The sequence below is a fragment of the Spermophilus citellus genome (genome assembly GCF_964194105.1).
Source record: "Spermophilus citellus genome assembly, chromosome: 1".
NCBI lineage: Eukaryota > Metazoa > Chordata > Mammalia > Rodentia > Sciuridae > Spermophilus > Spermophilus citellus.
In genome coordinates this window covers 178,107,849-178,119,385 of record NC_138182.1, presented here as the reverse complement: position 1 = coordinate 178,119,385, position 11,537 = coordinate 178,107,849, and the positions used below count along the sequence as shown (strand labels likewise).

At 40.5% G+C, this 11,537-nt stretch overlaps 1 protein-coding gene across 1 annotated transcript; it reads left to right on the top strand.

The window, feature by feature from the left end:
- Positions 1-3,269: 3,269 nt before the first annotated feature.
- LOC308653674 (sperm motility kinase 2B-like) lies at positions 3,270-4,664 on the top strand (the record flags this gene model as incomplete). The annotated part of the gene is made up of 1 exon (XM_081302324.1): positions 3,270-4,664. The coding sequence occupies one exon, from the start codon at positions 3,270-3,272 to the stop codon at positions 4,662-4,664; it is 1,395 nt and encodes a 464-aa protein (XP_081158450.1).
- Between the last annotated feature and the right edge of the window lie 6,873 nt (positions 4,665-11,537).

The following is an 11,537-nucleotide window of genomic DNA, read 5'->3' as shown; positions in this document are numbered from 1 at the left end:
ACACTAAACCCTATTCAAGAATTATCTCTAAGTGGGTTCATGTAAAATTATACAAATATTATAGGACATAGAGAAAAACTTTGTTACCTTGTGATCTTGAGAATTAGAGTAAGAGTTCTTAAACACATGCTAAAGAAGATCCTTATCTGCTTACTGATCATCATGTGAGCCATTTCCTTCTGCAATACTCTTCTACCATGATGTCCTGCCTCACCTCAGGCCCCAAGCAATGGAGCTAGCTGACCATGTACTGAGATCTCTGAAAGTTGCTTCTAATGAGAAATCAGATGAGGAACATATTGGGAAATTAAGGAAAAACCTTCCTCCCTCCCAACACCATAGGTGTTAAGAATGTGCTCTTGAACATCTTAAGGAACAGAAAATTTTGATACATTATCACTATGTGAGTGAGGTGATCCTTTTGACACCAATTATTTGCAAGAAAAAGGAATTGAATACCCCAAGCACAGATATGAGTAAGTCTTCCAAAGCCCAAATTTATTAAAAAATTTTTAGGCTTTTGATGACAAATCCACTGAATTACTTTACAAATTTTAATTTTTAAACAAGTAAATATTAGTCTCCATAGCCCACTGAAACAAAAAATATGTCAATATAAACAATATCCAACAAAAAATATGTCAATATAAACAATATCCCTTGCCATGAAGCAAAGTTACCAAATTGCAAAGAACTAAAATTATACTCAGGGTATTCTTTCACTTATTATAAAATTATACTCAGGGTATTCTTTATTCTTATTATACTCAGGGTATTCTTTCACTACAAAGAACTGAAACTTTAGAAATCAGTAAGAAAGATAAAAGAAAATTTCCAAACCTTAGGGGGAAAGCACACTTCTAAATAATCTATAGGTCAAGAAAGTTCCCAGAGAATAAAAATATACACTTAACCTAGTGAAAAATGATATTTAAAAATTTGTAGAACACATTTAAAGCACTACTTGAAAATCGATAGCATTAAAAACACATTACAAATAAGGAATAGTCACAATTTAATAATGTAACTGGGAAATCTTGGTGTTGAGGGCAGGATGTTTGAAGGGCAAATAAACCAAAATCAAGCAGAAGAAAGAATTAATGAAGATGAGAGATTAATTAGATTAAAGTAGAGACAATGGAAGAAATCAGGGAGATAAAGAGCTGCTTGCTTGAAATGATTAATAAAATTTACAAATTATAATAACATTGATGAAGGAAAGAAGAGACAAATTTTCAACATCAAGTATTAAATGGAATATTAACTATGACAGACCCTGAAGACATCAACAGCTTTTTAAGGAAATAGTGTCCCCTCCTTCCCCCACAGAGGGGTTCGTGTGTTGGCAGCTTTGACCTCAGGGGGCTGATATTGGCTGGTAGAATTGTTAAGAGGTGGAACAAGTGAAGGGTTACTGGGTCATGGGCATCAGGACTTGGCAAGACCGTACCCGCTAAAGATATGCACTTCATTCATGAGCCCAGGATGTCAGATGATTGAATGGGTGGATGCAGAAGCGTCATAAGACAAAATTCCACACCTATGGATAAAAGCTCTTAGAAAAATAGGAATGGAGCAAGTTATGGTTTAATTATACCTCTCAGAGCCGTTGTATAGGTTCTAATCCTGCACCTAGGAATAAGGCCTTTTTTTCAGAAATAGCAATATTATGATGTAATTACCTAAGATGGGGTCATAAGGGAGTAGGACAAGCTGTTGTTTCAGTGAGACGTGTGACCTTATAAGGAGAGCAGGGCAGGCTACTGATCCACTGTGCCTTATATCCTGATTATCTTCTTTCCTATCTAATAGATTTTTTATGTAAAATATTTGAATATCCATCCCTTTGGTTTTATGTATGTCCTAGGGGTACCTCTGTGCAGTGTCCCTGGTGAGAACCTATATAGATAGCATCATAGCTTCAGGGTGATGACAAAACCAGACCTGTTTATGAAATGAAATTATAAAAATGTTATGGTGAGAAACCCACGCCTGGGGAAGGGGTCAGTTCCCTTTCCCTTGCTCAGAAAACCTGATGGACCATGGGTCCCCACCTTCTGGATTGTAAATAAGTTCCCTTGGGAGTCTGACTCCTCCCCTTTGATCTGTAAATGTGGAAGCTCTGGGACCAAGGAAGAAGATTTATCAAAGGCCTTGTAAGAGGAGCCAATTCTTCCCCATATCACACTCTGCTTCTGTAAACATGCTACCTCTAGAAACCACTTGCACAATTCTATGTCAGGTAGACTATAAAATTTATGACACTAGATACCTATAAATATTGTTACAAACTGGGCATAGGGGCTCAGAATTTGTTTTGTTTTCCTCTGGGCCTGCTGGTATAAAATAAAATTTGGAGTTCTTCCCATTGACTGCTGCTTGATGCTTCTGGACCAATCAGTTTCCCTCAGCATCAGTACCACAAAATGCTGATCTTGTGCATCTCTACCAATCTCCATCAATTACTAGTGTCACCTTGGAATAAATATGCATTGTGTGTAGGACTGTATGGAGAAATTATGAGAAACTTTTCCCCATCTAACCCCCATAGGTGTTAATACTGTGCTCTGTGGTGTCTTAGGGAACAGAGAATCTTATCACAGTATCACATGTGACTGAGGCGCTACCATCTTTTAATAGCAGTTATTAGAAGTTGGAAGAAAAAAGGAATTGAATACCTTGAGCATAGATATGTTCTGGTCTTACAAAGCCAAAAGTTATTACAGATTTTTAGAGTGAAAATGAAAAGTACATTGAAATTATATACAAATATTAATTCTTAAAAAATTAAATATCATCCTAAAAACTTCTAAAGCAAAAAAAAAAATGTCTGGAGTACTTTCTTATTTCTATTCTGAAATGGAAGCAGTTCTGGAGGCCCAAAAGGGAGATGACCACTGGGAGTTATGGCCAGGCATGCCTGGGCCACTGCTTGCTCTGATGTCACAAGGATCCATAGTGAGCAAGTGTCAAAGTGCAGGTATATAAGAGAGTGGCTTTGGCTGAGTTTTTGTCCACAAGTACAGGAAGCTCTTGGTGGTGACCTGTCGGACTCCCAGATAGTTAGTGCGTTTGGTGGTTGGTGGTTGGCGGTTGTTGGTGGTGGTCTTTGGATATTGGTTCTTTGATTTGGGTTTGTTGTTTTGTCTTGTTTTTGTTTTTGATTTGGGTTTGTTGTTTTGTCTTGTTTTTGTTTTTGATTTGGGTTTGTTGTTTTAGTCTGTTATTTTTTTTTAAGCTAGCATCCTTAGTTGGTGTTCCTGCTTAGGATGGATAGCCAGAGTAGTGAAAGTAGTGGAGTGGGGCAGGGGCCTAGCTCCTGCAAGACTATTGTCCTGAGGGACCAGTATGAGGTCCTGAGGGACATTGGGCATGGTGGGTTTGGCCAGATCAAACTAGCCCGCCATTGCCTCACTGGGGCACAGGTGGCAGTGAAAGTCCTGCAGAAGAAAGGGAAGAGACACGAGCTCCTCTCTGAACTGAATATAATGAAGAGCCTGGAGCATCCCAACGTTATCCAGTTATTTCAGGTCATTGAGACCCGAAGAAATATCTACCTGGTGATGGAGCACGCAGGTGGGGGCCAGCTATTGGACCAAGTCCCGCTGGGTGGCATGCAGGAGGAAGAAGCACGCAGACTGTTCCGGGAGGTAGTGTGTGCCGTAGCCTACTGCCATGACAAGGGCATGGTGCACCGAGACCTGAAGCCACAGAACTTCGTGCTGGATGCCAAAGGTCACATTAAACTTATCGATTTTGGCTTCAGCACCTGGGTCACACCAGGCCAGAAACTGAAGGAGCCCTGGGGCACTCTCTCACACCTTGCCCCGGAAATTATCCAGAGGCGAGCGTATGAGGGCCCCCCAGTGGACATCTGGAGCCTGGGCGTCACCCTGTATTTTATGTTGACAGGGAAGCTCCCATTTATGGGATCCACCCGTAAGGAGACGATGCGGCAGATCGTGCGGGGATGGTTCCGTGACCCTCCCCACGTTTCTCTGGCAGCACGGATGCTCATTTACCAAATGCTGACCCTGGACCCCAGGAAGCGGCCCACAGCCAAGCAGATCCTTCAGCACATATGGCTGATGCAAGGTGAGCAGCATTTACCCCCTCATTATGATGAGGCACTCCTCAAACAGCCAGACCCTGAAATACTGACCATAATGTTTGATATGGGTTATGATCTACGCAAGACCTGGATGTCCCTGGCCAAGAGAAAGTTCAATGTGGCCATGGCTACCTACCTTCTGCTCCGGCACCAGAAAAGCCAGGGGCAGGGCTTCATGTTCCAGGGAAAGCCTGTGCCTCCCTTGGTTAAGCCTCAGCCATGCCCCCTGGATCCTTCCCATTCCCTTGTCCTCCCAATAAGGAACCCTAGTGAGCCTGCCCTTCGAACCTTCTCCTTGCCCTGTGAGCTTCCTCTGCCTGAGGAGGCCAAACGCTTAGGGCAGAAGCACATCAGGAGGGCCAGCCAGCCGCCTATTCACTTCCATTTCCCGCCTGCAAGAACCCCAACACCTGGGTTAGCCTCCCAGTCTGACTCTGGGCAACTCCACACCAGCAGAAAGCTCTGGAAGAGGGTAACTAGGGGGATTGCTACCTGTGTCCGACAACTGTGCTGTTGCATACCACGTGTCAGCAATGGGGTGGCTCCAATGTAAGAGCAGAAACCTGCCAGATTCATGAAGTGAGGCTCCAATGAAGCGGAGAGCTGACCAGACAATACCAGGGGACAGCCAGAGGACCCTGTTCTCTGTGGATCCTGACACCTTGTTTGGGTTCTCAATCAAGTGGACTCTAAACAGCTGCAGGAGAAGATGTGCCAACTACCTCAGGTGTCTCTGCACGGGTTCCAGCCCAGAGTACTTCTGCATCCACCTGGACATCAGGAGTCTCCTCTTCCCCCACCTGCAGAAGACATCAGAGGTGGCTCCCCTGGGACACTCCCCCCTGCACTGCTCCTCTGTCCTTTCTCCCATTCTCCTGAGGCATTTCTTAAATATTTTTCAAATTTTGTAATAAAAGTATTGTTCAAAATAAATGTTTATAGTTGCTTTATTTGTAATCACTTCAATCTGGAAACAATTCAATTGTCATTTAGCTGACGAATGGATAAGCAAACCATGGTATGTCCATACTGTAAAATGCTTCTCAGCAATAACATGAACAAGTCTTGATTAAAAAAAAAAATCAAATACTTTACGCTAAAGGAAAGAAACTAGATTCAAAAGGCTATGAAGTACATGATTCTATTCACATGGCTTTTGGAAAAGAAAAGACAGGCCATTGGATGCCAGGGGCTGGAGGTAGAGAGAAGGGGTGGACTTCAGAGAATCCCAGGGGAATTGTTTCTTTGTAGTGCTGGTACATTGAACCCAGGCCCTTGGGAAGGATAGGCAAGCTTTCTACCACTTAGCTGCAGCCCCAGCATAAAGGGGGGACTGTTTTAATTAGGAAAATGTGTCTGGATTGTGATAACATATGTGACTGTATATATTTGTCAAAAGTAGCAGAACCAATAGCCAGGTGTAGAGGTGCACACCTGTTACCTCGGAAACTTGAGAGGCTGAGGCAGTAGGATCACTAATTCAAGGCCAGTCTTGGCATCTTAGTAAGACCCTGTCTCAAAATTTTAAAAAGGCCTGGGATGTAGGTCCATGGTAGTGCAATCCTTGGTTCCATTCCCAGTAAAAAAAAAAAAAAAAAAATATGCAGAACTATAGATGAAAATGGTGAATTTTGTAGTGTGCAAATAAAATGGAAAAATGTAAAGAGCCAAGAACAACCAAGAAAATTTTGAAGAAAACCAAAAAATTGAAAGTATTATATATCAAGAAATATAACAATTATATGATTAAAATAATCTATATTGGTTCCTAGAAAAATATAATGTTGATGCAAAATAAAGAACTTAGAAACATCTATGTATATGGATTATTGATAAATGCTAGTAGAGGGTGGGGCAGGTCTGTCTTTGCAATAAGAGGATACGGGATCATTAGTTTATTATGTAATTTTTTTAAAGTACAACTTATTTTCTGCCTAACAACCTATACAGAAATCAACTCGCTTTCCAAACGTTGTCTAGAATGTGGAACAACAGGAAATCTCATACACTGCTGGTGAGAGAGTATAAAGTGATCTAAGCATTTGGGGAAAGAGTTTATCATTATTTTCATAACGTGAAAATGTGCATACCCCATAGTCCAACCAATTCCACTCCCCGGTAGGCACATATGCAACAGAAATATGTGCCCACATGTATCAAGACACATGGCAGCATTTGTCATTGTAGCCCCAAACTAGAAACAACCTGAATATTCATTAATAATTAAATGGATCAGTAAAAGTAGTGTTTTCTACAAGAGTGTAGCATAAAACAAAGGAAGGAGTAAAATATAATATGGGTGCTATGGTTCATAGTGGGAAACCTGTCCCTTTCTCTGGGTTGTCTTTTTCCTCTTTATGGTGATTGAAGAAATTTGCATTCATGGCCCCAGTTTTTCACTCTTTCTGCCACCAGGAAGCAGAGAAAGATTCTCTGAAGACCAGGGACAAAATAAATATCGAAAGGCACACCCCCAATGACCCTTCTCCTCCAACCATATCCTACCTGCCTAACAGTTACCACCCAGTTAGTTGATTCCAGTGGATTAAGCGTCTCAAAACCCAATCATTTTACCTCTAAACTTTCTTGAATTTTCACACATATGAGTTTTGGGGAGCTACCTCTTACCTAAACCATAAGACTGCCCCAAGTTGCCATAAGTGAAAGAGCAGGAAGAGGACATAAATATCATAGTATCTACAACAGAGATATGGAAAAGCCTGGCCCAAACCCACCAAGCACTAACTCCAGGAAACTCTTTCTTCGATAAAGGTATCAACTGCCTATGCACAAACTTTTGTATGTAATGTCTGGGGTTCACGGATCCCCAAAGAATATTCCTGCCTCAGATACCTGAAAATGAATGTCATTCAAAAAATAATAATCAAGCACATAAATGTAGCCACCAATGGGTTTGCCCAATTGGTTACTAAAGATTAAACTATTGATTCATTTAAAAAAAAAATACAGAACTGATCCTTACACTTAGCAGGAAAATGGAAAAACAAATCTACAGAGTGCACTTTTCAAATTCAAGAACAGTACAAACTTTTCACATAACTATCTTTTCTTTGGTATTCAGTAACTACACATAAAAAGGAGTTTTGCTATACAGTATATTAACTCCTCTTTATTTGGTCAATTTAAAAATTCCTCTTTCCCTTCAACAATATCCAAATGAAGATTTTTGTCTTTTCCTCTTCCAATTTTTGTTTTTCCAAATGGACCAGAGCCCAGTAGTACTAAAGGAAGAGTTTTTCCTCCGGGCTCAGTGAGTCCATAGAGGACAATAATTCAGGTTTTCTCTGTTAATCTAAATCTAGCACCAGAAATAAAGCTTTGTTCCTGGCCTGTAATCCTCTCCAAAGCAGATTCAACTGAATTTGTTTGAAGTTGTACTGCTAAAGTAAAGACAACATGGTACCTAGAGGTAATCCCCATTCTTCCATACTTCCAGTAAGAAGCAGTATAATCAGCCAGCCTCCTCAAATGAAATGTATGTATTGAATTGAATTTCTACCTTTGCCCTCCTTGTCAGAGTTATCCATTACTCTCTATTCCCTTGAGAATATTCTTATCACATCACACAGGGATTACAACATCCTCTTAGAAACTTGACCTACTCTTTTCCCACTCCCAACAGATTCTACATAGTACATCAAAATGACTTCTCTAAAACCAATTATTTTTCTTCTTCATTTTATTCAGGGGATACCCACTGCCTTACAAAGAAGTCTACACACCATAGCATTCCTGCAAGGCCATTCAGAATTTAATTCTCTCCTGACAGCAGAGTCTCTTTGGCACTTCTTCTCCTTCAGTTCCATTTACATTTCCCCAAATGCATTTTCTTCTTCTTGTGTCTGAGGCTTTGCCAGGGGAAGAGAAAGAGACTATGGTTGAATGTCTTTCTTTTCTGTTATTTGTTTTCTTTCTCCTCCACCTCTTTCTTTCCTTCTTCTTGTTCTAGTGAAATCTGCTTCTCCTTCAACCTCAGCTCACATGTTGCCTTCACTGGAAGTCTTGCAGACTGCCCAAACCTTAGCTCTGCATGTTGCTCCTTAAAGGCTATCACCATGTCGTATTTTCCTTTATGTCTGTATTCCCAACATAGACAACTGTGTGCTCTGCAGTCAGGCCTAGCGCTCAGCAAGCAATAGACAACATGGATGAAAATGTTCTGAACTCCAGTTTCATCCATGTGCTTGGTGGGTTTGGGGCCATGTTGCTGAAAATGACAAGATGTCATTCTTTTTGTGGCTTAATAGCATTCCATTGTTACATGTACCACTTTTCTTTCTTCCACTCATCAGTGGATGGAAGCTTAGGCTGCTTCCACTCCTTGGCTCTTGGCTCTTGTGGACAGTGCTGCAGTGAACATGGGAGTGCAAGTGTCTCTCTGGCACAATGATGTTATTTCCTTTGGATATATACCCAGAGTGCAATTGCTGGACCATCGTTTGATTTTTAATTCTCTGAAAAATGCCATACTGTTTCCTTGAAGGATTGTACTTCCTACCAACAGATTGTGAGGGTCCTCTACTCTCACCATCCTCACCAGCACATGTAATTGATAATTGCCATTCTTACTGGTGTAAGGTGATATCTGATGGTTTTGATTTGCATTTACCTGATGATTAGTCATGTAAAGTATATTTTATGTGACTCTTGGCCATTTTTATCCCCTTTTAAGAAATATCTATTTAGATCTATTGCCCATGTTTAATTGGGTTATTGGGGTTTTTGAGTTTTTGGAGTTACTTATATTTTCTGGATATCAATCCCTTGTCAGATGTATTATTCGCAAATATTTTCTTCCATTCTGTAAGTGGTCTCTAGATAAGGATTTGTCAATTTTGTTTATATTTCCAAAGAGCCAGCCCTTTGGGGGGTTAATTTTTTGTATTTTTTTTTCAGCCTTTACTTCACTTATTCTTGCTTTGATCTTTGTTATTTTTCTTCTAGTTTCATGTAATGCAGCAACAGGTTGTTATTTGAGATCTACATTTTTGAAGTGGACATCGATGACTATGAACTTCTCCCTTTTTATTGCTTTGGCCATAGTTTTTGGTACATTGTATTTCTATTTTCATTTGCTTCCATACTTTTTCAATTTCCTTCTTGATTCTTTTTTTTTTTTTTTTTTTTTGGTCCATGGCTTGTTCAAAAATAGGTTGTTTGATTTCCATGCATTTGTATAGTTTCTAAAGTTTTTCTTGTTATTAATTTCTAGTTTTATTACATTGTTGTCAAAAAAGATACCTGATGCAATTTCAATCTTTTTAATTTGTTAAAACATGTTTTGTGGGCTATCATATGATTTATCCTGGAGAATGTTCCATGTGCTGATAAGAAATATGTGCATTCAGAAGTTGTATGGAATTTTCTTAGATGTCTACTAGGTTCATTTGGCCTAGGGTACAGTGTAATGTTTCTTTGTGATGTTATGGTTTGTATATGAGGTGTCCCCCAAAAGATCCTGTGTTAATGTAGGAGGTGAAATGCTTAGATTATAAGAGTTATAACCTAATCGATAGATTGATCCTTTGATGGATTAATAATTTGAAAGGACTGCTATAGGCAGATAGGGTGTGACTGGAAGAGGTGAATCACTGGGGCCATGTCCTTGGGGATTATGGGATTATATTTTGCTCATCTGGCTCCTCCCCCCCCCCCGTGTCTGTCTGTCTGTCTCTCTCTCTCTCTCTCTCTCTCTCTATATATATATATATATATATATATATATATATATATATATATATATATATTTCTATCTCTATCTTTATCTCTATCTCTCTGTGCTTTCTAGCTGCCATATACTGAGTAGCTTTCCTGAGCCTTGCACCTTTGGCTGTGATGTTCTCCCTCACCTTGAATCCAAAGTAATGGAGTCAGTCAACCATGGACTGAACCTCTGAAACCATGAGCTCAAATTAAACATTTCCTCTCTAAGTTTTTCTTGTCAGGTGTTTTGATTACAGTGATATAAAGCTGACTCACAAAGATGATTTCTTATCTCACCAATTTTTCCATGCTGAAAATGGAATGTTAAAGTCCCCAAATAATACTGTACTAGATAGAGAGTCTACCTTCCCTCTAGGTGTATTAATATTTGCCTTACATATTTGGAAGTTCTGATATTGGATGCTCTAAAATATATACATTTAGAGTTCTTATTTCTACTTCTTAGGATTACAGGATGTTGGGATCTGCTCAGTATTAGATTTCACCAGCCTAGTATTGAGTTCTAGTACAAAGGCTTGTGCTTACTAATGTTTCCTACCCCAGTGAATGGGGTCTTGTACCACGTTTGCTACCTGAGGTTGAGATAATATTGATGAAAGCAATCACTTAACTTCCTCGGCTGACACTAAGCTGGATCATATCGGAGTTTCACAGCTTCAAGAAACTGCACAGCCTCAGGGATGCACGAAGGCTCATGCTGCAGCTGTTAGTGATGCAGGCTAAAACACACTGTCCCACTAGGGCACAGGTCTGTCTGGTGCCTGGTTGGTTCTAGAATCTCATCTGCAAAAACTGGCCTGGTGATATTTGGGCTGTTTGAGATTAGGGAACAGGTGGAAGAGACAGTCCCTTAGCCAACAAGACTGAATGATATCTTGAGATCTGCACAGTCTCAGGAAAAGAACCATTAGGACTCAGGTCTACCCCAAGGTTGGAAATTCTGCAGGCAGAAATTAAAGTCTATTCCACTGGTGCATAAGCCTCTGCCTGATGCTGGCTGGGGTCAGTATAGAGGCTCTGCTGGGATCTCTGGTCTGTTTATTGGGCCTTCAGCGTTTGTAGTGCTGGGTCTCACTGTGGTGAACTTTGCACTGCAAGACAACCCCCTGTGCTGGCTTTCATGGCCTACTCCCCAGCAAGTGCAGTCTTGTTCTCAGTTCTTCTGTCAGAGTTTGGAGGAGGGTGGTGAATGCAATCATCTGACTGGCCTACAACAGTTTCAGCTACATAGTCCTTAGGTTTGGGGTTGCGGAGCTTTGCCCAGTACTGGGTTTCACTGTGGTGGGCCTGGTACTGGGTTTCAAGTCTAAGACATGGCCTAAATTCTCTCTCCCTTACTCAAGTGGGAAGCATCTCACTGCACAGTGGTCTGCCTAGAGTTGGGGAAGGTGTAACAGGGTCAACTTTCTTTTCTGACTTTTTCAATTTCATTTTGTTATGCTAAAAGCAGGCAAGATGGTCTCTCACCTGATTTCCATAGCTCTCTTGACAGTAGTTTTGTGTGTAGATAGTTGTTCAAGTTGGTGTGTCTATAGGGAGACAACCACCAGAGGATCTTAGCCACTATCTTGCTCCAAATCCTATAGTAGAGTTTATACACAAAATTTAGTCTATTTTTTGTAGAAAAATTCGTTGTTTGCTTCCCCCCCCCCCGAAAATTCACATTTTTTAACCCCTAGAT